Source organism: Callospermophilus lateralis, chromosome 11 (assembly GCF_048772815.1).
Source record: "Callospermophilus lateralis isolate mCalLat2 chromosome 11, mCalLat2.hap1, whole genome shotgun sequence".
Lineage (NCBI taxonomy): Eukaryota > Metazoa > Chordata > Mammalia > Rodentia > Sciuridae > Callospermophilus > Callospermophilus lateralis.
Window position 1 is genome coordinate 31,112,873 of NC_135315.1, and position 26,924 is coordinate 31,139,796.

The 26,924-nt window shown below is 36.8% G+C and overlaps 1 protein-coding gene across 4 annotated transcripts; it reads left to right on the forward strand.

Moving 5' to 3' along the window:
- Dgke (diacylglycerol kinase epsilon) lies at positions 1 to 25,637 on the forward strand. Of its 4 annotated transcripts, none has more exons than XM_076869196.2 (12): positions 1 to 294; positions 432 to 917; positions 9,403 to 9,562; positions 11,750 to 11,869; positions 12,865 to 13,008; positions 13,375 to 13,532; positions 13,870 to 13,921; positions 15,161 to 15,274; positions 17,974 to 18,045; positions 21,213 to 21,340; positions 21,559 to 21,670; positions 22,025 to 25,637. In XM_076869196.2, the coding sequence occupies exons 2-12, from the start codon at positions 454 to 456 to the stop codon at positions 22,202 to 22,204; spliced, it is 1,704 nt and encodes a 567-aa protein (XP_076725311.2). In that variant the 5' UTR covers positions 1 to 294; positions 432 to 453; the 3' UTR covers positions 22,205 to 25,637. The 4 variants fall into 4 exon arrangements, with proteins under 4 accessions (XP_076725311.2, XP_076725313.2, XP_076725310.2 ...); XM_076869198.2 differs by having other exon boundaries at positions 436 to 917; XM_076869195.2 differs by having other exon boundaries at positions 1 to 118.
- The last annotated feature ends 1,287 nt before the right edge of the window (positions 25,638 to 26,924 follow it).

Consider the following 26,924-nt stretch of genomic DNA (forward strand, 5'->3'; position numbering starts at 1 on the left):
GCGTGCGTAGCCCCTGCGCTCGTGCGCTTGGCGCGCGGCGGTCTCCTCACCACTTGGGGGCCCACAGTCGGGCCCTGCGGTGGGGGCGCAGGACTGCCAGCGGAGGCCTGGGGTAGAGGTAGGGCCCGGGGTGGTCGGGATGGAGGCGTGGGTCTCCAGAGGCCTAGCCAGAGGGGCGAAGGCGGTGGGGCCCTGAAGAAGGCCGCGCGCCGGTACCAAACGGCTGAGTGCCAGAGGGGAGCGCGGGGCTGGGGCCGGCGGTTACCGACGCGGTCGGCAAAGTCGGTCTTGGAGGTGAGTCTTCGGCTCCAGGCTCCCGACTCCAGAAACAGGCCGAGCGGCCGGGAGCGAGCCCGCCTTCGCCCGGGAGAAGCCGGACAGAGCCCTGCGAGGGGAGGGCGAGCCCCCACTGACCGCCTGCTCTTTCCTAGTTAGACTCCGGCCTTGGAAAAGATGGAAGGCGAGAGGCAGCCGGGGTCGGGCCCGCCCGCCGAGGGCCTTCTCGCGGACGGGCACCTGATCCTGTGGACGCTGTGCTCGGTGCTGCTGCCCGTGTTCATCACCTTCTGGTGTAGCCTGCAGAGGTCGCGCCGGCAATTGCACCGCAGGGACATCTTCCGGAAGAGCAAGCACGGGTGGCGGGACACGGACCTGTTCAGCCAGCCCACCTACTGCTGCGTGTGCGCCCAGCACATTCTGCAGGGTGCCTTCTGCGACTGCTGCGGGCTCCGAGTGGACGAGGGCTGCCTCAAGAAGGCCGACAAACGCTTCCAGTGCAAGGAGATCATGCTCAAGAGTGAGGGCAGGGCCCTGGATGTCATGCCCCACCACTGGATCCGAGGCAACGTGCCCCTGTGCAGTTACTGTGTGGTGTGCAAGCAGCAGTGTGGCAGTCAGCCCAAGCTCTGCGATTACAGGTATGGCCTTTGTAGGAAGGCTCCATGGGAGAATCACTGCCATGTTTTTGTATCTGTGGGAGTCAGGTTTTCTTTTTTTTAATATTTATTTTTAGGCGTAGATGGACACAACACAATGCCTTTATTTTTATGTGGTGCTGAGGATGGAACCCGGGTCCCGCCCCCCAGGAGTCAGGTTTTCTTGAAGGCGTGTAGAGGCCTCCGTAATCACAGCCGCTGGCCCGCCCGAACTGCTCAGGACAGACACTTCTGATGTTGTGGAAAACGGCCTTTGCAGTAGTCTTGCTGAGAAGAGGCTTCTCTCCTCTGCTTCTTTGCCAGCATGCCCTTTGGGGCAATAAAACTTGACTCTTATCTTTCTTAAGTGCTACCTGCATCTTGGCCATTGTATGTTTCCCCAGTTTACATAAGAAAAAATGAAATATGGCCAAATAAATTTTCCTTTCAATCACAAAACCTATTCAAGCTTGGCTTTGTATTGTAAAGTATAATTCCAGGGCAGCACTTTAACTTTCTTTTGCTATGGGTACCATAGTGAAACACATTTTTTTTCTTTTTTAAACCAACACTGAAATGAAAACTCCTCTTGAGTTTCAAGATGGTCTTGCAAGACTGTGTAGTATCTTAGATACACGACCTTGAGTAAACCAAGAATATTTCAGTGGCTTCTGCATACACCATGGACAACACATTTATGTGGTTAAGTAGTGTCTGAAATAGATGAAGATATACCTCCTCTTATTAGAGATTGGTAGAAGGGAATGATGTCTTGCAGGTCATCTGTTCTAACTCATTTCACAGTTGAGGAAATTAAAGGTAAAATGGGACTGACTTACAAAGGAATTCTTACCCCCAGAACAGGATTAGGAATGCTAATACCTAGCCTCCCATAAGTCTGGACATCTTCATTGTAATAGGGTTTGTTTCTGATAAGTATAAAAGCTCATGAACATACTTACAAGCTGTAGTAGAAAGCTGGGACTAAATAGGATAAGCCACTTTTTTATTTTTTGTAGAACAAGCTCTCTGTTTTTGTTTTGTTTTTTGGCATGAGCACTGGTAGGTCAATACCAGTTTTTAAATCTTACCCTAAATAATTTTACACATTATCAGATTTAGATTTAATAAGTTTTCAAAATAATATATTTTAGACAACTTTAGAATTTTCTAACTATTTTTTTGTATTTAGTATCTTTAGAATTTAGATGTTGTTCTGTCTATCCTGTCTTTTGTCCTTAATCAGTGAGTGCAAAGTTACCAGTGACTTAAAATAAATGTCACAGTGAATTGACTTTTGTTGTTTACTTCCATTCTCTGTGCGCAAATTAAATCGCCTGTTTTTGCCTCTACAAACCCTTGCCTGATTTATTCAACTTCCACTTCCTCAAATTTTTCCTTCTTGATGATGACATATCCTTTATCTCAGGGTTCTCAAGTAACATCCCCAAACCAGCAGGATCATTATCACTTCAAAATCTGTTTAAAAATGTAAATTCTAGTTTGCCAAATTTGACAAGTAAAAATGTAACATTTGGGAATTATACCCAAAAAAAAAAAGGTAGTTTATCTGAAATTCTCATTTACCAGGGCATCTTCTGTTTTGTATCTGGCAACCCTAGCCCCACCCCAGACCCACTAAACCAGAAACCTAGCAGTCTTTGTTTGACTAGCAGATAATTCTGAAATTGGAGAATCACTGCCGTGTTTTTGTATCTCTTAAAACCTGAGTCTCATTCCTTAATTTTGTGTCCTCCCAATGAGTGCAGTGAAAATTTGTAATGATAGATCTCCTTCTGATTAGCTTATTCCTAGGGTTACTGAGCAGTCTGTTCTCAGCCTGCTATGGTCTCTATATAAATTTAGGAAATATTTATTATTCCGAAAAGTAAAAAGCAGTATCCTCAAGTTGTATGGATTCTACAGTATTCTAAACTGATTTATTTTAGCCAATAATTTTATTCAGGATTATAGTCTACTGTGATCTTCTGTAGAAATGAGATTTTGGAAGGAGAAAGAAAACATCATTATTTAGAACATATGATCACAAGACAGTCCCTCTCTGGATTTTATCCAGCCATGGGGAGGGCTCCTTTCCTTTCTGCTTCACATTCTTAGAGAAGTTGATGAGCTGAGACTGATCATTTGAAAGGGGGTAATAACAGGTAGTGACTGATTTTAAACCTGCAGCCCTGTTAAATTCTGCAAAATAGGTCTTTATACTTATTTGTCATCTGTTTTGTGCCACATATTGTGCTAGAGTCTGTTTTGCCTATAGACTTTTTTCTTTTTGTGTGTTTCTGCCTCTACCCCAACCACTACAATGTATTCTGTACCTCATATCTGAATCACTACTTCTCTGTCTTTCCTTTTGTTCTTCTTGATTCTGACTACAGTAGGGAATTAGGTTATATTTAAGTGTTTGTTCTATTTACTAACTAAACCTTTGTTCCCTGTAATATTCTCTCAGTAAAAGAAAAGGAACTTAAGTTTGTTTGTTGTTTGTTTTAATATTTTTCAGTTGTAGATGGACACAATACCTTTATTTATTTACCTTTATGTGGTGCTGAGAATGGAACCCAGGGCCTCACATATGCTAGGCAAGTGCTCTACTACTGAGCCACAACCCAAGCCCTGTTTTTTTGTTTGTTTGTTTGTTTGTAAGAAGGCTTTTTCTTCATTATTCTCCCTCTTCTCTCCCCACATACTATGATTAGTAAGACAAAGCCACTTTAGTCTCAGCTTTGATCTTAAATTTTATATTTCTGTATTCTATTGGTATATGTCGTATTTCATTAATTATCTGAAACAATAAAAGATACCAAGCCATCTTCTAAGTCAGAGGTGAAGCTCAATGCGTTGGAGCACACCTGTAATCTTAGCAACTTGGGAGGCTGAAGCAGGAGGATTACAAGTTCAAATACAGCCCTGGCAATTTGGGAATCTCTTGTCTCAAAGTAAAAAATAAAAAGGATCAGAAATTAGCTCAGTGGTAGAGCACCCTGGGGTTCAATCACCAGTAATGCCAAAGCAAAGCAGATGAATATTCTTATATGATGATACATAAAGAGCCAAAAGTAAACATTTTAGGCTTTGGGAAGCATTTGGTCTGTCGTAATTACTTAACTCTGCCTAGTACAAAACCAGCTACGGACCATATATAAATCAATAGGTATAGTTGTTTTCCAATAAAACTTTGTCCACAAGGTCAGGTGGCAGAAATAGTTTACCAAACCCCATTCAGGTATGAATCCCATAATTGACCATCACAACTTCAAGTATAATACAGCTGCCTCAGGCTGGGGATGTGGCTCAAGCGGTAGCGCGCTTGCCTGGCATGCGTGCGGCCCGGGTTCGATCCTCAGCACCACATACAAACAAAGATGTTGTGTCCGCCAATAACTAAAAAATAAATATTAAAAAGTTCTCTTTAAAAAAAAAAAATAATAATAATAATACAGCTGCCTCCTCCAGCATACTAAAAAGCTACCGGGAACAAGTAACTATTTTAAAAGAAAGTAATAAGCAATTTTGCCAGCAGAATTTTTCGTTGCTAAACTTTTAAAAAATAAAAGCATCGTGATGTGACTGTAGTCCCAAACACTCAGGAGGTTGAGGCACGAGGATGGCATGATCCCAGGAGTGCCATAGCAGAAATTTCAGCTACTTGGGAGGCTGAGCTACTTATAAGGCTGAGGCTAGAGGATTACAAGTTTGAAATCAGCCTTGGTAACTTAGCAAGACTGTCTCAAAGTAAAAAGTTTAAAAAGTGCTGGGAATATAGCTCAGTGGTAGAGTAACCCTGAGTTTCAATCCCTAGTACCACCAAAAAAAAAAAAAAAAATAGAGGTCATCCTGGGCAATATAACAAGACTGTGTCTCTAAAATAATTTGATTTAACAAAAGTAAAGCAGTTATACTCCTGAACAAAAAATAAGGTAAATCTGCAAAGCATCCATGTTTTCCTATGAGGGAATAGTGTAGATGATGTTCTGTATCTTGATAAGGACTTCAGTATGAAGGCGTTCATTTCTCAAATTTCAATAAATGTATATATTTGTACATTTTATTGTATATAAATTGTACATCACAAGAAAAACCTATAAACAAATAATGAACTCTAGAAAATGATAAACCTACTGGCTGAGTTATTTAGTATTTTTATATCTGCCATTTATTTGAAAATGTACCAAAAATAAGATGAATTAATGGATATGGAAGTGTGTTGTAAAATGTTTAATGCTTGAATGCTAGATCATAGGGATACCAGTTTTTAATGTAAAATTAAAAAGCAAATTATTTTACCTTTTTTTTTTTTTTTTTTTTTTTTTAACTTTTTACAGTGCTGAGGATTGAACCCAGGATCTTATACATGCTAGGCAGGTGCTAAAAAAGCAAAACATTTAAAAAACAAGGTTATCCTTGTTTTTAGGAAATATTTGCTGAAATTTTGAAGGGTGAAATCTCAATATCTGAAATGTATTTCCAGATGATTCAGCAATGTATACGTTTATATTGAAAGAAAGCAAGTCATGGGAGAAAATATTAAGAATCAAGGAGGCTGCTTCATAGTCGGGTATAGAGAGGGAACATGGGAGGAATAGACAACTCTAGATAGGGCAGAGGGGTTGGAGAGGAAGGGAGGGGGCATGGGGTTAGAAATGATGGTGGAATGTGATGGTCATTATTACCCAAAGTACATGTATGAAGACATGAATTGGTGTGAATATACTTTGTATACAAACAGAGAGATGAAAAATTGTGCTCTATATTTATAATAAGAATTGTAATGCATTCCACTGTCATATAAAAATCAGGGCCCAGTGCTGTGGCATACACTTATAATCCCAGCAGCTCAGAAGGCTGACACAGGACATCCAGAGTTCAAAGCCAGCCTCAGCAATGGTGAGGGCCTAAGCAACTCAGTGTCTCTAAATAAAATACAAAATAGGATTGGGGGTGTGGCTCAGTGTTTGAATGCTCCTGCGTTTAATCCCCAGTACCCCCCCGCAACCAAAAAAAGGAATCAGGATTTGAGGGGTGTAGCTTGGTAGCAGAGCACTTGCCTAACATTCCAGAAGCGGGGGGATCAGAGGGAAGGGTGAGTTTAAGGGTATTCATTTTGCTCTCCTTTTGATTTCTCTGAAAGTTTGAAAATTTCAAAGTAAAAATAGGAACAAATAAAACTCATAAGCAGTTACCCAGTGACATGGTACTTAAACTAAAATATCAGGACAGTATTATTTTTTTATTTTTTTTAATATCTTTTTTAGTTATAGATGGACACAGTACCTTTATTTTGTTTATTTATTTTTATGTGGTGCTAGAATTGAACCCCGGGCCTTGCATGTGCGAGGCAAGCGCTCCACCGCTAAGCCACAGCTCTAGCCCCAATTTTTTTTTCCCCCATTGGCTTTGAAATCTAGGCTAAGCTAAATACTAAGGTACAAGGTGAGTAAAAGAATAGATCTCAAGTTTGAAGATGTTGTTTCTAAGGAAAAATACTGAATAACTAGTAAGCATTTTGGTTTTATCTTTACAGAGCAAAAGCTAATAACAGTTATCTTGTTAAATTATTTTGGGGTTGGGGATGTAGTTCAGTGGCAGAGCGCTTGCCTAGCAGCAACTGTCAGTCCCTAGGTTCAGTCCTCAGCACTTCAATAACAACAACAAAAAGAACCTCTTCTGAAATTAATTAGAATTTAGTGAATGATAAATGTGTCATAAATCAGTGGGAATCAAAAATATTATGAATTGTGCTAGGACAAGTTCTCTTTGGGGAAAAAATAGCTACAGATGAATATATAATTTGGAAATGATAAAAGACTTTAAGCATAATAGTATATGAATAAACTACAAAGAGAAGTGTAGATCTGTATATCAAAACATAAACTGAAATACTTTAAAAAGTACATTTAAGAGGAAACTAGCCTGACCCAGTGGCACATACCTTAATCCCAACAACTTGGGAGGCTGAGGCAGTAGGATTACAAATTTGAGCCCAGCCTGGGCAATTTAAATTTATCAAGACCCTGTCTCAAAATTTTAAAAAGGAGCTGGGAATGTGGTTCAGTAGTATAGCACCCCTGAGTTTAATCCTGAGTGTCACAGAGAGATAATACTGAAACATGTTTTCAATTAATATACAAAAGAGATTGGTAAACACATGTGTTTGCAGTTTTTAAAACCTCCTGAAAGATGAATATAGGACATAAATGAATTCACAAAGCAAAAGACAGTTCAGTTTGACCTAGTGATCAGGGACCTTTAAATAGAATCTTAGGAAAATGTATGCCCTTTGATTCAGAAACTTCTCAGATTGTAAGGAAATTATCTCTTTTATGTTTGAGGTTGTTCAACACATTGCTTATACTTACAAGAACAAAGTAATGTTTTTTAAAAAAACAGGTAAGGGGCTAGATAAATTATGTTATATCCACATGATGTATTATAAACCATGTTTTTAATAAATATTTAATAGCATATAAAATTATTCATTACATAACAGAAGAAAGGCAGGGGCTGGGGATATAGCTCAGTTGGTAGTATGCTTGCCTCATATGCACAAGATCCTTGGTTCAATCCCCAGCCAGCACCACAAAAATAATAATAATAGTAACAGAAAAAACAGTAGTATCTATTGTAGATCAATATAGATATCATATTCCTAACTATATTATAATAACTGAAATTTGTATGTATTATAATAACTGAAAATAAACATATCAAAGGAATTAAGAATGTTGGTAGATAATCTTCATTTTATACCTTTCTAAATATTTCAATTCTCGAGCATAAGCTAGTATTGTGAAGTAATTCTGTGGGCATCCTTTCAAATTAATGTATAACAAAACATTAATGTAGATGAAAATTTGACATATTTACAACCTTTTTAATTTCTTTCAATAACACTACCCTGTTTTTAGAGCATGATCCCCTTTTCCAAGGCCACAATCACCTGTAGCCCATGGGAAGAAGCTAAAGCAGGGATCTGCCTTCGTTTTCCTCCAGTACTGGTTTTCTAAATGGGAAGCCATGTGACTCCTCAAAATGTATCCTCTCCTCCAAATGCTTTCTGTGTAATCCTCACAGGCAGGATCTGGTTACCTGTGCAGTTATGAATTCCCACAAGTTAAGCAGATCATTGTTTCTAGTCCTACCCAATTTAAAAGTTCTTGGTAAAATTTGACCCTGTCTCCCACAAATGAGTGTATTGGTGTTGATTTGGGAAAATATATATATAATATTACTATTTTTAAATTGATGGTAACCAGTAGAGAAATGTATTATACTTTAGCTGTGAAATCATCTATTATAGTTTTACATATATGCATATAATTATTTTTAGCAGTAAACAGGACTCTTGGGTAAATAGCAGTTATTGGACAAATCTGAACATCTGAAAGGAAAAAACACCCTTAAAATAGAAGACCAAGAGAATTAATATATGGGGGGAAAATGTTTACCCTCTTTTTTTTTTATTCATTTAACTAAAATCATTTTTTTCTGGTGGCCTACTTTGTCCAGTCCAATCTACTTTATCTGTGAGTGGATTAAATACTTAGCAGATTAAAAATAGAAACCCCAGACCTTGCCAGCACTGTTCCCTGCCTGTTGTATACATTGGTACTGAACACAGAGGCAAATCTAAATATACTTGTTTTATCTGTAACTCAGAAGCAAACATAACTTGCTTATGGGCTGCCCAAAAAGCAGTTGACCGTTTTATTTACATTTATAAGTTGAAATTTTCAGTTTAGACCTGAGAATGTCTTTAGGGCTCAGCAGTGGCACATCTAGGCAGCAAAGCCTGCAGACCTCATGAACATATTTCAGTTAAAGCACAAACAACTAACACATAACAGTTGCTGTTCTAGATGGCTTTTGTTAACATGGCTTATAGCTATTGATATTTACCATGTTATAAATCAGAATTAAAAAATCACTGGGCTGGGGTTGTGTAGAGCATTTGCCTAGTACTTGTGAGGCCCTGGGTTTGATCCTCAGCACCACATGAAAATAAATAAATAAAATAAAATAAAAGGTATTTTAAAAGAGAGAAAGAAAGAAATCACTAAAATACATATTTTTTAAAATAATAACATTTTTGTGAAAATGTTTACATTCAGTCTATTGTTATAGCATATCATACATCTTCTGGGAAAAAAAAAACTACATTTTTGAGAGAATGAGGATGAAATAATTTCCTAGTATTATTATTAAAATGGTTTTAATCTCACAGATGCCCTGAAAGGATCTTGGGGCTCAAGATGTTTGAGAACCATTGTTATATTTTCATTCAAACCTTGTAACATTCAAAACTTGTAACTATTTTCACAATGCAGGCATAGATACATATCTTACATGTGCCAGATTTTATATCCAATAATGATGAAATTATTTACATTTTTGACAAAAAAAATGGTTTGCAGCTCAATAAGATTATAGTTTAAAATTAATTAATGTCTTTGTTTCTTCCTTCCCTCAGGTGTATTTGGTGTCAGAAAACAGTACATGATGAGTGCATGAAAAATAGCTTAAAGAATGAAAAGTGTGATTTTGGAGAATTCAGAAATATCATCATTCCACCAAGTTATTTAACTTACATTAACCAGATGCGAAAAGACAAAAAAACAGATTATGAAGTGGTAATTAGAGATTATTTTCCTATATTATTATTTCTATAAAGTTGAGGCAGTGTATGAGAGTGTTACTTCTGCATTTGTGAGAAGAATCAGAGCCAGAAAAAAAAATAAATGAAAGATTTGCCAAATTGTACAGATGTGTGACAATAAATCCCATCATTAGGTACAAATATAATGCACCAATTAAAAAATGTGGGGGGGAAAAAATAAAAGGTCAAGACCAAGAAGGGATGTAAAATAAATACCTTTATGGTAAGCTATAAAACCCTACCAATTCCTAGAGGTGTGATAAAAATTTTGGCTCTTGAGTTCTTTCATACCTAGAGGGAGATCAAAAATGTACTAGTGATTTCTAAATCATTGCCTGCATTTGAACCTAGCTTTTAAAAAATAGATTCCTAAAGCCAGGCATGGTGACACATGCCTATAATCCCAGTGACTCAGGAGGCTGAGGCAGGAGGATCAGAACTTCAAGCCCAGTTTCAGCAACTTAGCAACGCCCTAAGCAATTTAACAAGACCCTGTCTCAAAAGAAAATGTAAGAACAACTGGGGATGAAATTGATGGTAAAGTGCTCTTAGGTCCAATCCCCAGTACCCCCAAAAAATAATTCCTTAGTCCAGTTTCATTGTCATGTTTGATTTACTAGATCTAGAGTAGAGCCCAGAAATCCATATTTTTTTAAGGTCCTCACATAATTCTGATGAACAGCCAAATTCGAAATTCATTATTGACATTGAAAAGAAAATATGGATTTTCCTCACACCTTGTTCTAAAAGAATTCTCCATGTGGAATTCTACATGAGGTCTCTAAAAAAAGTTTATATTGCACATTGGATGCTCCAACAAATAATACCAGACATTGAAGTTGTTGGTGAAGGATTTGCAGTGTGTGTGTGTGTGTGTGTGTATGAAAATCAATGTAAAAATATCTCTCAATCTTTATGTAGCTCTTAAAGAATAATTATAAAAATTTATATATATATATTCTCCTACTTGAATATGCCAAAATAATTGAACTGTTTTGCTTTACAATTAAATGGTACTTTTTCAAATTAAGTATTTATATCTTAAAAGTCATTGTTGTCAATATTCCTGCAAGGAAAAGTGCACTTTAAAATTTTTAAACCTTAATATTGTTAAGATACACTTTTTAAAAAATGTACAGCCCCTTATCTGAATTTAATCTGAAATTATAAGAGGTATGAGAATCACTCAGTTAAAACCACAGAATGACTTTATTAATGTTGAAATCTATAAAGAGAGGGTAAGAGAAGAAATGGTTAGATTATAAAAATTTATTTAGCTTTTGGCTATTACAAGCATGGATTTTTGAATCCACTTTTTAGTACCCCATTTAAAAAAAAAAAAAAAAACTTTCAATTAGAATATAACCAGCAAAGGAAAATTAAGCAAGAAAAGAGATCAAAGAAAAATCCATATCAATATCCGTTAGATGAATGGTTGAAAGGACTTGAAATGTATTGCTGAGAGACAAACTCATGTTACAGGTACAGCATCCCTAATCAAAAAATGCAAAATACAAAATTTTCTGAGTGCTGACATGACACCACAAATAGAAGATTCTAAACTCGATGGGTTGTGGTCAGAATGTAGGCACACTAAAAACATTGTGTAAAATTACCTTTCTGCTGTCTATAGAAGGTATATGGGAAACAAGAATTTCATGTTTAGACTTGGACCTTATCCCATTATGTATATGCAGATATTCCAGAATCAGAAAATATTCTGATTCCAGGTATTTCAGAAAAGGAATATTTAACCTGTACATTGCTTCACACAGCCGTTATGTGGAAGAATAAATAATTTCCAGTTGCTTAGAAGTAAAATTAGAACAATGAATGAAAGTTATTGAAAGACAGACTTTCACCTAAGTTTAACCCAGAACTTGGTACTATTTTAACAGTGGCATGGACTGCCTTGTTATTTCCTTCCTAACATATCTGAGCATATGCTGGAGGACTTACCTAAAGTAACATAGAGGAAAATTATACATTAAGTTGGAAGGTGAATCTCTTTTATTCTTAGAACTATTTGACTTTCATATTATTATTGATAGTACTGGTATCATTGTTTTTTCAGCAAATTGCAGCACCATTGTTATCAATGAATGAAAAATGTTGTGTTTGTCATCTCTGAGACTTTTTTTACTCATTTTAATGTTTTTAGCTAGCCTCCAAGTTTGGAAAACAGTGGACCCCAGTAATAATCCTGGCCAACTCCCGCAGTGGAACTAACATGGGAGAAGGACTGTTGGGAGAATTTAGGATCCTGTTAAATCCAGTCCAGGTAATTAAACAGATCACCTTCCTTTTTTTATTAATCTTTGCATTTTCAATTTCCCTTGAATTCAGCATTTACTAATTCTTTAAGTCACTAATCATGTAGTAACAGGAAGGAATAATAATTATAAAACTATCAAGCCATTCAGATGTGTGGAAAAACAGAAACCATATTACCTAGCAATCCCACTTCCCTTAATCTACCTAAGGGAAATGAAAACATGTTCCCCAAAAACTTGTATGCAAATGTTCATCGCACATTAAATGGAAACAGTTCAACTGTCAATCAGTCGGTGAGTGGATTCACAAAACGTGTGCCCTCAAATAAAATGGAATACTGTTCAGTGATACAAAGGAATAAGTTATCTATTACAGTAAATAAGCTTCAAAAACATTATGCTAAGTTCAAGAAGCCAGGCTCAGGCAAACACATATTATACAATTCATATATGTGACCTGTCCAGAAAAGGCAAATCAATAGTGAAGAGTAAATTGTTGTTGGCCTGAGGCTAAGGTTGGAAAGGAGAGAGTGCAAAGGGCCATTGAAGAGTCTTATTAAAGCAATAGAAATGTTCTAAATTGGATTGTAGTGGCAGTTTCCCAGCTTGATAAACTGACTAAAAATGGTAGACTTGTTTACTTCAGGTGAATTTTATGATATGTAAATTATAACTTCATTTTTAAAATTTTAGAATGGAAACTAGGCAATATGATATCATAAATGGATTCAAGCATTCATTTATTTACACAGGCAAGTGATTTAACCTTCCTGCGTGCCTCAGTTTCCTGGTCAATAGAATAAGAAGAACTCCTACTTTGTCAGTGTGGGGCATAAGCCTGGGTGAATATATAAAGTGCCTGGCATGGTACCTGACATGTTATTAATGATAAATACACAGTGGCCAGTATTAACCACATGCCTACTCATCTACAGGGAAATAATCTCTCAGATGAAGAACAATTTGTATAAAAATAATTTTTTTCTTGTTCTTTCATTTCTAGGTTTTTGATGTAACTAAAACTCCTCCTTTCAAAGCCCTACAACTTTGTACTCTTCTTCCTTATTATTCAGCTCGAGTACTTGTTTGTGGAGGAGATGGGACTGTGGGCTGGGTCCTGGATGCAGTTGATGAAATGAAGATTAAGGTATTTGTCTTTAAGAACCGCTGTAACGGGGATGTAGCTCAGTGGTGGAGCACTTGCCTAATATGTACAAGGACCTTGGTTCCATCCCCAGCACCAAAACAAAACAAAAAGAAAAAGAAAAAACAAATCACTACTACAGAAGCATTTTAAGATTAATTATACAGTATTGTTTTAATTATGTAGGTAAATATTAGAAGACATCGCCAATTCAAATGGATATGGATGGGATATTGTGATAAAGCAGTTAGTACAACCTAGAATTGTTATATTTGTGTCTTTATTGCTTTGGTTTTCAAGTTTTACAAAATATTATTATGTTATACATTATTTAAAGAGAAAATCTGAAGTATGTCTTCCATGTTCTAGGGACAAGAAAAATACATTCCACAAGTTGCAGTCTTGCCTCTAGGAACAGGCAACGATCTGTCCAATACACTGGGTTGGGGTACAGGTTATGCTGGAGAAATACCAGTTACACAGGTCCTAAGAAATGTAATGGAAGCAGATGGAATCAAACTAGATCGGTAAGTTACACTTTGCCAAAAAAGTGTATTTCTTGAGCATTGGGAATAGTATTTGGTTTGTAAATGAAGACTTGTGTAGCTGTGAACTTAAATGTAATTTGAATATAAAAGATTATATTAATTTTACTTATAAGTAGATGCTGATGTCTGTCTTTGTTATTTTGTAAGGTCCAAAGGCAAAGTATGCTGAGTACTTTCTCACAATTTGCATTCTTTCTCAGATGTGGTTACTTTCTCTAATGTTATTTTAATAGAAAAACCTCATCTATCAGGCATCCAGAGTACTGTTTTTCGTTTAAAAGTTCTGATTTTTTTTTTTTTTTTAACTTTCTTCCAGGTGGAAAGTTCAGATAACAAATAAAGGATACTACAATTTAAGAAAGCCTAAGGTATGTTTTTAGTGCTTCTATTATGAATAGTTTTAGCAAACAGACATGGAATGTCCACGTTGCGTAAGTTGCAGCACTATCTAGTAGGATGCAGAGACCTGGTGCTTATCTGGAGGGAGCTGGTAATGGAAAAGAAGAGACCATGTGCCCACCTCACTAGCTTCTGTAAAAGGTGCTGTGGGGAAGAACAAGGTGCAGGTATACCTCCTTCTGCCTTGACAGATAAGGCTGAGGAAATTACAGAGGAAGTGATGTGGGAGCTGGTCCTTAAAAGATTAATACAGTTTAGATCAACAGAGAAAGGAACAAAGGAACTTCCACGGAAGGAATAGTTAAATAGTGTGAGGCGTGGTTAGCAAACAGCAAATAGTACAGAGATAATGGATCTGTGTTTTGTTTTTATTTGCAGTGCTGGTGATCATACCCAGGACCTTGCTCATGCTAGGCAAGCACTCTCCTACTGAGCTACAGCTCCAACCCAAATCTGTATTTCAAAAAGATATTCTGGAGATAGTGTGAAAATAAGTTAGAAGCCGCATGAGAGCATTAACAAGGAGAATCTTAGAATGAGGACAATTCAAAGACATTTTAAAGTTGGAATTGATCAAACCTTGGCAATTTATTGGTATAAGAAGAAAGAGAGAAAACGCATATTACTACTAGAGTTCTGATTTTTATTATTGGATATATGGAAACAGCATTAACCAAGATAAGAAAAACAGGAAGTTTCAGGCTTAGGTAGGAAGAAAATAGTTACGTTTGGGGTATATCAACTCAAATAGCTATAAATTGGAAGTTTGAGCTTGTTAACTCAGGAATAAGAACAGATTAGACATATAGATTGGGGCGTCCAGGCTAGGTCAGGAAATAAGATAAACTATCTATCTATAGCCTGGATTGAGACTGATAGAAACTAAGAGTTGCAAAGAAGGTTTGAAGCAAATGCATTGGGACTGTGAAGTGAAACCCTGGGTGCACAGAGGAGAGCCTTTCTAGATGCTGGGGTATGAGTGTGGCATAGTAAATAGAAATGGAAAGTCAGATTCATATTCATAGTTACCAGCCTAGAACTAAAGTTTGTTTCTAGTAACTTCACCAGAGAGTATAAAGTAGCTCTATGTGAAAAATTTTAAAAGTACTTGATTTTCAAAAAGGAACAAAAGTAAGATTTACATATTGAAGTGTGACACTGGCTTGCAGAGAGCACAATCTATTGCTAATCCTTACTCTTTCTCACAGGAATTCACAATGAACAACTATTTTTCTATTGGACCTGATGCTCTCATGGCTCTCAATTTTCATGCTCATCGTGAGAAGGCACCATCTCTGTTTTCTAGCAGAATTCTTAATAAGGTGTGTTGGATAAAATAACATTTCCTGCTTATCACTGAAGGTACAGTAAAAATCAATAGTTCAATTATATTTAGTACTCTTAGATCTCTTAGATTCTAATTGAACTAACGTATAGAAACATTTACCTGCTCTGTTGTATAGGACTGTCAAGTTAGATTCTTTTCTTTTTTTTTTAATATTTTTTTAGTTATAGTTATGGATATAATACCTTTATTTTATTATTTTTATGTGATGCTGAGGATTGAACCCAGCCCTCAAATTAGATTCTTAAATGTATTTTATTAACTGGAACACATTTTTATTTTATTTTTAGATATCAATGGACCTTTATTTATTTATTTATTTATTTATATGCAGTGCTGAGAATCGAACCCAGTGCCTCACACATGCTAGGCAAGTGCGTAGGCTACCACTGAGCCACAACTCCAGCCCCTAACTAGAACAGATTTTTGAAAATTCAATGTTGGAATGTTTTTCAACATATTTTGTTTAGGTGAAAAGTAAATATATGATAACTTATATTAATGGCAACTGAAATTGGAAAGGCAGTTAGGCAGAGTAAAATTTTAGTTAAGTCATTAATGAAAAAATATAAACCATTGGCTTATATCCATAAGACAGATGAGGTAAGGAAAAGAGCACTTGTTTACTGTGACTCTTAGCTAAGGTCATCACTCTGGTTTCGGGCACAGTCAGTTCCTTTAATGGAAGTTTTGTTTTGGATTTTGTTTGTTTTGGTACTGGGAATTGAACTCAGGGGCACTCAACCAGTAAGCCACATCCCCAGCTCTATTTTGTATTTTATTTAGAGACAGGGTCTCACTGAGTTGTTTAGCACTTCGCTTTTGGTGAGGCTGGCTTTAAACTCATGATCCTCCTGCATCAGCCTCCTGAGCCACTGGATTATAGGCGTGCACCACTGTGCTGGGCTCAGAATTTTTTTTAAATGACTTTAATGATAGAACAAAAAAATGTGAAAAATAAATACAACCAGGCATGTTAGCGCACACCTGTAATCTCAGCAACTCAGGAGTCAGAGGCAGAGGAACCCAAGTTCAAGGCCAGCCTCAGCAACTTAGCAAGACCTTGTCTCAAAAAAATAAAAAGGTTGGCAAGGCATGGTGGTGCATGCCTGTAATCCCAGTGGCTTGGGAGCCTGAGGCAGGTGGATGTGAGTTCAAAGCCAGCCTCAGCAACTTAATGAGGCACTTAGCAACTCAGCAAGACCCTGTATCTAAATAAAATATTTAAAAGGGCTAGGGATGTGGCTCAGTAGTTGAGCACCCCTGGGTTCAATCCTCAGTACCAAAAAATTAAATTAAAACAAAATAAATAATTCTATTCCTGGGCCTATTTTACAAATATTTCAAATTTTATTTCATTCTCTTTTATTATAGTTACTAAAGCAATAAATATTGCTATTTATATAAATATATTCAAAATGAATCATTAAATATTTGCTTAATTTATCTGCATTTTCCTTAAGTAATTGGAGTAATCAGCAGAAAAACATCATTTAAACATAAACCACCCCTTTTCCTTCTGAAAAACAGACTAAACTTTAAACTAATAGCCTATAATCCCAGCTACTCTGGAGGCTGAGACAGGAGGATCACAAGTTCAAGATCTGGGCAACTTTAGCAAGACCCTGCCTCAAAATTAAAACACTAAAAGGGCTGGGCTATAACTCAGTGGTATAGTACTCTGGGTTCAATCCCCATTACCACCAAAAAAAAGTATGGCCTTTATTGTCACCTCAAAAGAGGGATAATTCACATTTTCTCTGTTTTACCACAGTTCGACTCTTATTTTCATTTTCAGAAAATGTATAATTTAATAAATATTGTATAATTGGAATCTTGCCCTGAGTGTACAGTCCAATTAGGGAGATAATGCTCACCGGGAACAGATTTTTTAAATGACAGTATAATGTGATATCAGCATAACGTCAGAATTGTTTAGGAAAGAGAAAGGTGGGAAAGTTTCCAACGAAGCTCCGGTGCAAGGGCCAGACTTGAGTCTCTGAAGAATGAGCAGCATACCTAGGAAGAGAGACCATGGACTCATCCTAAACTGGGGCTACTGATCTTATTTCTTTTTTGTGCCAGGAATTGAACCCGGGGCACTCTACCACTTAGCAACATCCCAGCCCTTTTTTACTTTTTTTTTTTTTTTTTTTTTTGGAGACAGAGTTTCACTGAGTTGCTTAGGACCTTGCTAAGTTGCAGAGGCTGACTTTGAACAGGAGAATCCTCCTGCCTCAGCCTCCCAAGTCTCTGGGACTGTAGGCATGTGCTCACGTAGTACTCTTTAAGCCAAGAGTAGTAGCATAATCGAATGAAATGTAAAATGAAAAAGCTGCTAAAAGAGAATCACATACGGGGCTGTGGTTGTGGCTCAGGGGTAGGGTGCTCACCTAGCATGAGTGAGGCACTGGGTTTGATCCTCAGCACCACATACAAATAAAATGAAGATACTGTGTCCACCTAAAACTAAAAATAAATAAGTATTAAGAAAAAAAAAGAGAATCACATACCAGAGCATCCCTTGGAGTGCCCTTCTGTCCATCAGTGTTCATTCCACTCCAAGGAAATGCTGTTCAAGGCAGAATGGGGAACTTTGTACAGTGTCTTTTTCTTAACATTTAATAGGGTTTTTGAGATTTGTTTTAATGACATATTTTTGTTCATTTTTCATAGGCTGTTTATTTATTCTATGGAACCAAAGATTGTTTAGTGCAAGAATGTAAAGATTTGAATAAAAAAATTGAGGTAAGCCACAAATACCTTCCACAAAGTTTTAGATGTTTTCAGGATTATGAAGGTTTTTTAACAGAAATGATGATTCTTCTTTTAAGTTACTTTGCTAACATATGTGGGGTATTTATTTATTTATGTGCCAAGCACTTTGCTGAGTGCTTTGAACACATTATCCCTCTAAACAGTTCCCATAAACTATAAGGCAAGTAGTAGTATATTGCTATTACACAGATGAGAAAAGTGAATTTAAGTAATTTGCCCATATTCACACAGTTGGTTTCACAGGCATGCGTAGTCAGATTTGAACCCAGGTTTATCTAACACCCAAATCTGTTTAACTGATATGCTCTAATGATTTGCACTTTAAGTTGTCTACTACAGTGAGTGCCTGGTTTATCGTAAATGTCAGAAGACATTTAAATGCAAAGTTCAATTCAGACTGTTTTGGTGCGATATCTCTCTTATATACCTAAACAAAATAATACTGTACATGGTGGCACATTCCTGTAATCCCAGCTACTCAGGAGGCTGAGATAGGAGAATTGCAAATTTGAGGCCAGAATGGAGAACTAGACCTTATCTCAAAATAAAAAGATCTAGAGAGATAGCTAAGTGGTGCAGCACCCAGTACCAAAAAAAAAAAAAAACAGAAAAAAACGAGTGATGGTAAGGATTAGGGATGTAGTTCAGTAATAGAGGGCTCGCCTAACATGCATGAACCCTTGGTTCAATTCCCACCACCAAAGCAAAAATGTATAAACAGTAAAAGTAGAATTCTAGTTATTGATTATTGTTACAGTATACCTGATAACATCAGATGGCAAAACCTTAGGTGTATTTCTTGCTTGCTTTTAAAAATAATCTAATGAGCTAAGGTTGTAGCTCAGTGGCAGAATGCTTGCCTAGCATGTATGAGGCACTGGGTTCAATCCTTAGCACCACATAAAAATAAATAAAGGTATTCTGTCCATAAAAAGTAATAATAATAATCTAATGGTTATAAAAACAACAAAGATGCTAATGGAGAGACCCAAAACTAGTAAAGTAAGTATGGGAATAAGTAAGATGGGAAGAGATAATAAACATATTAGAAAAAGAGAGAATAAATTGAGCAGAGAGTAAGGAGCCAAATTTACATTAGCCAAGGAAAGCCATGCTGTTAGCAAACACTCAAGAGCCTGTGGGAGCCACACCACACAGAATAGTCAGATTCTCCATAAAGAAGGTCATGGGCATCCCAGCTGCCCAGGAGGCTGAGGCAGCAGGATCGTGAGTTCAAAGCTAGCCTCAGCAACTTAGCGAGACCCTAAGCAACACTGACCCTGTGTCTAAATAAAACACAAAATAGAGCTGGGGATGTGGCTCAGTGGTTGAGTGACCCCTGAATTCATTTCCCAGTACCAAAAAAAGGTCTCAGGATACTTTATTATATTTCCTTCTTTCTGGGCTTTGATAATATTGGTAGCACATATAAAATAGCACTTTATTTTGTTGTCTGAGTTTTAATTTATACAAAGGTGTTTGTGAAGCCACCTGCAAAATGCAAGGTACTGTCCTAAATACTGGAGTTGCAGTGATAAATTCCTTCTCTAAGTTTACAGCCCAGAGAGAGAAAAGGTACTTAAATCACATTGCAACATAGTATGAGAAGTGATATAAAAAAGCAGGTGGTCTTATAGGAGTTAGGAGCTTCAGATACTTGTCTAAGGAAAATGACAATAACATGAAGTCATTCTAGAAAAAGTAACAAGCTGAAATCTAAAAATTAAGAATTAGCTAAGTGAAGAATGTAGAGAAGATTGTTCTATGGTATGTTCTCCTTGCCTCTTCAGCCATGCAAATGTGGCCGAAGAGGCAAGAGAGAACATGATATAGTAGTGTTCAAACAGAAGCATAGTAGCAAAAGCTAAAGATGGACAGAAACCAAATCACAGAGGTTTGTATTGGCCTATTAAAGAGCTTGAATTTTGTCATGAGCATAGAGTCAAGCCACTGAAGGGTTATAACATGGGGATTAGGTGCATTGTGTCAATCCAGCTGCTCTGTGAGGAGTGCACAGGAGAGAAGTAAAACTAGTAATAAACAGACTGGTTAGAACATGCAGAAGAAGGAGATGATGGTTCTGCCCTAAAGTACTGTCCCAAATGATAGAGAAGTAGTATCAGCCAGGCACAATGACCTGTAATCCCAGCAGCTTGGGAGGCTGAAGCAGAAGGAACACAAGTTCAAGTCCAGCCTCAGGAACTTAACAAGGCCCTAAACAAATTAGTAAGACACTGTCTCAAAAAACAAAATGTGGTTAGGCAATCCTGGGTTTAATTCCTGGTACCCCCAAAAAAAGAAAAGTAGCCTCACCTGTTTTCAGATTGATAAATGTGGAGGAGAAAGGCATAGGGGGCCAAGATAAATCCCATGTTTCTGGCTTGGGGAAGGTGAGGGGTATGTTGCTCTTCCATATGAAATATGTTGGTTAGGGGAAGCAGGTTGCTGAGAAGGGTTTTGTCTGTTTTGTATATGCATCATAAATACCACAGTCAAAGTGTTTTGTGGGCCTTTGAATATGGCCCAACTCGCCAGCTAACTGTGCCAGCAAAGTAGAACTGTCAACACAGAGATGGCTAAGACTGCCCCCCGCAGCCTGCAGCATGGAGAGAGGGGGCTTAGTACAGAGCCATGAGGAATGCCGTCAACAGGAGGCAGGATGTGAAGTTCTCAGGATTGACCAAAGAGGAACGTCCTGGCCACAGAGGTAGAAGTCCCCAGCGAGCAAAGGAGTTTTCAGGTGCAAAAGAGACTTCATTAGTGTCAGGTCAAAGGTAAGCTGTGAGTTAGACAAGGCCTGAAGAGAATGATGGAATTTAACAAAAAGGACATTATTAATGTCTTAATTAAACACAATTCCACTGACTGGATGTGGTGTACACCTATAATCCTGGCCACTCTGGAGGCTGAGGCAGAGGGATTATAAGCTTTAGGCCAACTTGGGCAATTTAGTGAGACCCTCTCAAGTTTAAAAAAAGTTTCACTGAGGAGGTGGGAAAGCCCAGACCATCTCCAGTGAGAGGTGGGAAATAGTCTTCTCCTACACCTGCTTCTCTCATGTCTTCTGTGTGATTCCAGCTGGGTATGTGTGGAAGTCATGCGCCCTGTGGTAACTAACTGCTTATATTTCTTTAAAGCTAGAACTGGATGGTGAGCAAGTACAGCTGCCTAATTTGGAAGGCATCATTGTTCTGAACATTGGCTACTGGGGTGGTGGCTGCAGATTATGGGAAGGAATGGGAGATGAGACTTACCCACTAGCCAGGTATGTGTATTCACAATCTCTTTTATATCAACATTTTCTTTAAAACACTCTATTATTATAGACTTTCACATTTTTTTCAGCTTTTCTTGTTTATATACTCAGTAATATAAACATTTAATAGGTTGATGGCCCCATTTGTGTTAAAAAATAACTGCCCTTACTTGGCTGATTTTATTTCATTGCATTATATGATCCATATTTCCTTCTTCCATTGTTAGGCATGATGATGGTTTACTGGAAGTCGTAGGAGTGTATGGGTCTTTCCACTGTGCTCAGATTCAAGTGAAACTCGCAAACCCTTTTCGAATAGGACAGGCACATACAGTTCGGGTAAGTAAAATATGCTGTAATACTCTATTTTCAGACCATTTGTCTGTTGAAGAAAGGATGCATGGTGTTGTTTTATCTAAACAGGTTTATGGCCCATGCTGTTGGTAACCCTACTTCAGAGGCTCGAGTGGGTGGGAAAGAAACAGGAAACGTGGCCCTTAATCCAGTCAAAGAAATAAAGCATCTCCTGAAAATGAATCCCTGAACAATCTGTGAATATTTTCATATATTCAGTTTAGTTTTCTAGAAATGAGATGCAGAAGGATTAAGGTACCATAGGTGGTATTAGTAAGGAAGATCTTTCTGAACTTCTTGGGACTGACTTTTTTCTAATTATTTTTTTCCTAACATCAGCTGATTTTGAAGTGTTCGATGATGCCAATGCAGGTAGATGGAGAGCCATGGGCCCAGGGGCCCTGCACTGTCACCATAACTCACAAGACACATGCTTCAATGCTGTATTTCTCTGGAGAACAGACGGACGATGACATCTCTAGTACTTCAGAGCAAGAGGACATAAAGGAAACTGAGTAGACAAATGAGAAAATGAAAACTTAGTATAGCATCTGCACAAGCCAGTAGATACATGTTCATCCAAAAGCAGAAATTCTCTATCAGCTATTCAGTCTTAATTTCACTCATAGTATAATGGATATACATGTAAGGGCTGGGATCTAGCTCAGTGGTAGAGTATTAGCCTAATGCATGAGGCGCTGGGTTCAATCCCCATCACAGCAAAAAAAAAAAAAAAAAAAAAATACAGTATTTAATGGGTACACATTTATGTAAATAGCATTCCCAAAACAGTCAAACTTCCAGTTAGTACAAAATGCCTATTCTCTTTCCAGCATACTTTGACCATGTTACTAACTTTGGAAAAATCACTAAAGATTACTTGAACATGAAATGTTTTTCATGGTTATATATTTTGAGAGTGAAGCTTACTCTGAAATACGTACTCTCATTCCTTATTCTTAAATAAAATATTTGATGGACAGGATGTGGGTAGAAAGATCATTTTCCATCTTAATTTTTAATGTGGTGACACCATATTGTTTTAAAAATTAGCTTGCTGTTTTGAACGGAAATGGTTCATGTCAAACTGGCATGGTGAATGCTAGGCAGTCTCCTGCAACATGCTTTTTCAAACCCTTAAAGGAGAAATGTAAAAGAAAGACAATGATCAAAGTTTGCTTAAAGTGTTATAATTTTTATTGTTTGGTCATTTTTAGACTTCTAGATACTGTTTATTGTTTGATATTAATCCTGTCCATGACCATGTTGAGCTAAAGTTCAGTATTTTTTCATTTTGTTTTGTTTTTGTTTGCAGTGCTGGGGATTGAACCCAGGTGCCCACAGATTCTAAGCAAGCTCTCTACCACTGAGCTACACCCCCAACCCAAGGATCATTTTTTAAATCAAAAGAGTTCCAGATGGGGGATTAATCTAAAATAAGATTTAGAGCGTTTTGGATTAAAAGCTACAGGTTCCAACAATTTTAAAAAAAAAATGGTTAAAAGAAACTTACTGATCAGATTAATTGCTCAAAAAAGTTCAAGACCACCTCATGTTTTCAATATTCAGTGATCTTCTAAGATTTTAAAGTAAGGTAGTCTTTCATATTTAAAACTCTTAAAAGAATTTCCCTGTGGGGAGGTAAGTGGACAGAAACCACTGCTAAAATGTTTATTATGTTCTATTTATTTTAAAATGAGAGATATATTTTTAACTTATTTATTTATTTACCTTGTTGTGTGATACTTGTGTTTAGTGTTTACACTGTATTATATAGTTTTATTTAATAAGTTAAATTGGTCACATAAATTATCCTAATTATAATTAGATAAAAATCTGAAGTCAGGTGCAGTGGCACACATCTGTAATTCCAGAGATTTAGGAGACTGAGGCAGAAGGATCAGAAGTTTGAGGCCAACCTCAGCAACTTAGTGAGACCCTTTCTCAAATTTTAAAACAGGACTGGGGATGTAGCCCGGTGGTAAAGTGGCCCTTGGTTCAATCCCCAGTACCAAAAAATAAAAAAGACATGTAATAAAATCCTAATTTAATTCTCCTCCCAGAAATATCACCTAAATATTCTCATTCCTCTGTGTTTAAAGTGGGTAGGGCATGAAAAGCACTGGATAAATGCAGACATTGTCCCTCAACACCAAAAACTTATTGAGGGGCAGTTCCATGACTGCCCATTAGAGGGTGCTCTTTTGCCATTGTTAACCAGCCTTATCCTAAGGATCTGCAGTTGGGCACACTCAGTGGGCCTCCAGCCTAGTGTTTTTCTGACAGATGGCCTATTTGTGGGCTTAATGGTCTTTCATGACATTAATCTCTGAAAAACTAGAAAATCCCAGTGGCTCCCTTTAAGGGTCTGCTATGACCCACATGAACCATAAACTTCAATTTGAGTCACCCCAGGCCCAGACCACATTTTGAAAGAACTTTGTAATGTATGCAGTAATCAGTATGTTATATAAAATACCTTTATGTTGTTAAATTAACCTCTTTCAGATGTCCACATGTGATGCTAAATTCTAGTATTGAAAGATTTTGTACACAAGTCTACTTTCAACTTATTCAGGCACCTTTCACATCAGGTAACCATGGCAGATATAGTGGGAGAGTTTTGAAGATTTTCTTTTATGGGCTGATTATGTTTTGAGTATAATGAAGTTTATCCTTTAATTCATGATCAAAGTTTTTATGGTTACCACACTTTATTAATACATTATTATATTCACTTTGTTGTAGGTTATACCTATAATTCATAGTGTTAGTTGTAATCGAAGCAAAGTAAATAGTTTGGAATATCAGAATTAAAATAATCAAAATAACTAATTTTTAATTGTTGAAATTACTCTAACTATAATGTTACACTGGATTTAAGTTTATGTACAATGCCTTTATTTATTTAAACACATTTTTCAGTTGTAATCTAATGAGGTTTTTTTTTTCCTGCTGACCCTTCATGAAATTTTTCTGCTGCCTTATTGATTCATTCAGGTTTAATTTTTATTTAGGAAAGTTATTTCGGAATACTGTATCACAAAACATATTGCTATCTTTAATTTTAACAAAATTCACCTTTTTAGTACTAGTTGCCCAGCACTTCAGATAAATGTATAGGCCTGTGCCTTGTTTAAATAAAAACATTTTGTAATAATTCATGTTTGCAAGTTATATATTAAGGTATTAATTGTTTATATTACCAGGGATTCTACATTTTATGAAATAATTCATCATAAGATTTTTCTGTTCCATTTAAAATTGTCTTGATATTTAAAAATAACTTCTACATTCTCAGGAAGAAATATGTGAAGTAAATCATATTTCCATATCCTTTCACGTTTCTCTCATCTTTTACTGCCCTAATACATTCCTAATTCCAATTTAGTGGCTTAAATACTGATTACCTGGCAGCTCTTATAGATCCTTGAGGTAGATAATAATTTTCAGTGCTTTGTTATATTTAATAGGAGTCATCTAGTAGTAAGATTACATGGTTTAAATTATTTAGGTTTTCTGCAACAATTAGATGTGAACCTTTATTGTAATGCTAATGTTTGTAAATTTTTTATAGTTAAAATTATTTATTTTTATTTTTTTAGGATATGTCAAGAACATGTAGTGTTTACTTTCTGAAATGTATTTGCCTAGAATTGTAAAATATACTGTGACTTAGAAATTCCATAATCTGTTTTGCACTGTAAAAATTAATACTACCAGCATGTCAAGAAAAATAATTTGCATTTGTACTATAAAGTAAAATTGTATCTAATTTATGTTATGGGGATTTTAATTTGCACTAACTAGAAAACTTTAAAGGCTCTGTTAAAATACAGATTGATGTGGACTCAAATACCAAATTTGGCCATTCAATAGAATGGTTGATAATTTTGTGCAATTTTCCTTCAAAATAATATTAAAGCAAGAACCAGCACTTTATATTCAGAAATGTTGTTTGAGACTTTTTTTTCTTCCTATTTTCACCCAGCTTAGGACAGTGAAATGTTAATTTGTTTTTTAAATCTATAAATTTAAAAAGAATATAGTTTTGTTAATATATCCCAATCCAAATGAAGGTACATGCTTAGCAATAAGACAGAAAAGGTTTTTTATTTTACTTTTAAAAAGTATGTCCCTGTGAGGAGCATGGTGATGCACATCTCTAATCCACCACCTCTGGAAGCTGAGGCAAGAGGATTGCAAGTTTAAGGCCAGCCTTGACAATTTAGGGAGATCTTGTTTCAAAATAAAAATTTGTTAAAGGGCTGGAATTGTAGCTCAGCAGTAGAGCGCCCCTGGCCTCAATCACCAGTACTGCAGGGTGGGGTCGGGGAGTATACCCCTGCCTTCTGAAATCCCCCTTTAAGACCTGTCTTGTTGGGTTTTGGAATTTTTTTGTAGTGCTGGGGATTGAACCCAGGGTCTTCTTGTGCATTTAAGGCAAGCACAATACCAACTGAGCCATATCCCAAGCCTATTGTGTTTTTCAAAGTGTTCTCTCCTCAACATCAGAATCAGGCAGACAGGTTGATGAAATTACAGCTTCCTGAGCCCAACTCTGGATTTAATAAATCATTGTCTCTGGACTTGGAACATGGGAATCTCTTGGTATTAACAAGCATCCAGACATTTCTCCTGTGCATGGAAACCTGAAAGCTGTTGATGATATATTTTTTTAATGTGGTGCTGAAGATTGAACCCAGGGCCTCTCATGTGCTAGGCAAGCACTCTACCGCTGAGGCGCAACCTCAGCATCCAAGGCTTTTGCCAGGAGAATACTGTACAAAAAAAAATTAATTGAATGTCCTTAAAATTGTTTGTCCTTACTTTGCTAACATACTTCTTCACACGCAAATAAATCATTCCTCTAAGAACTCTGAAAAACTTGTTTGCATCCTATTCAAATTGATGTATTTGCTATCATATAAAAATAGCCTCTGCTGGGGCCAGTGGCGCACACCTGTAATCCCAGCTGCTCAGGAGGCTGAGGCAGGAGGATCATTAGTTCAAAGCCAGCCTCACAAAAGTGAGGCACAAAACAACTCAGTGAGACCTTGTCTCTAAATAAATAAATACAGGGGCTGGGGTTATGACTCAGAGGCAGAGCACAGTGCCTAGAGGCACTGGGTTGGATTCTCAGCACCACATATCAATAAATAAAATAAATGTTGATTTTTTTATTTATTTTTTTGATATCCAAAAAAAAATTGTAATAATAGTTAAATACAAAATAGGG

Bases quoted from the DNA above. Each gene is read 5' to 3' on its own strand.
- Dgke (XM_076869196.2), top strand. From the start codon at position 454: ATGGAAGGCGAGAGGCAGCCGGGGTCGGGCCCGCCCGCCGAGGGCCTT. The intron at 13,922-15,160 runs GTATGTTTTTAG...TCTTTCTCACAG, and splicing joins ACAATTTAAGAAAGCCTAAG to GAATTCACAATGAACAACTA. The intron at 21,671-22,024 runs GTAAGTAAAATA...TCCTAACATCAG, and splicing joins GACAGGCACATACAGTTCGG to CTGATTTTGAAGTGTTCGAT.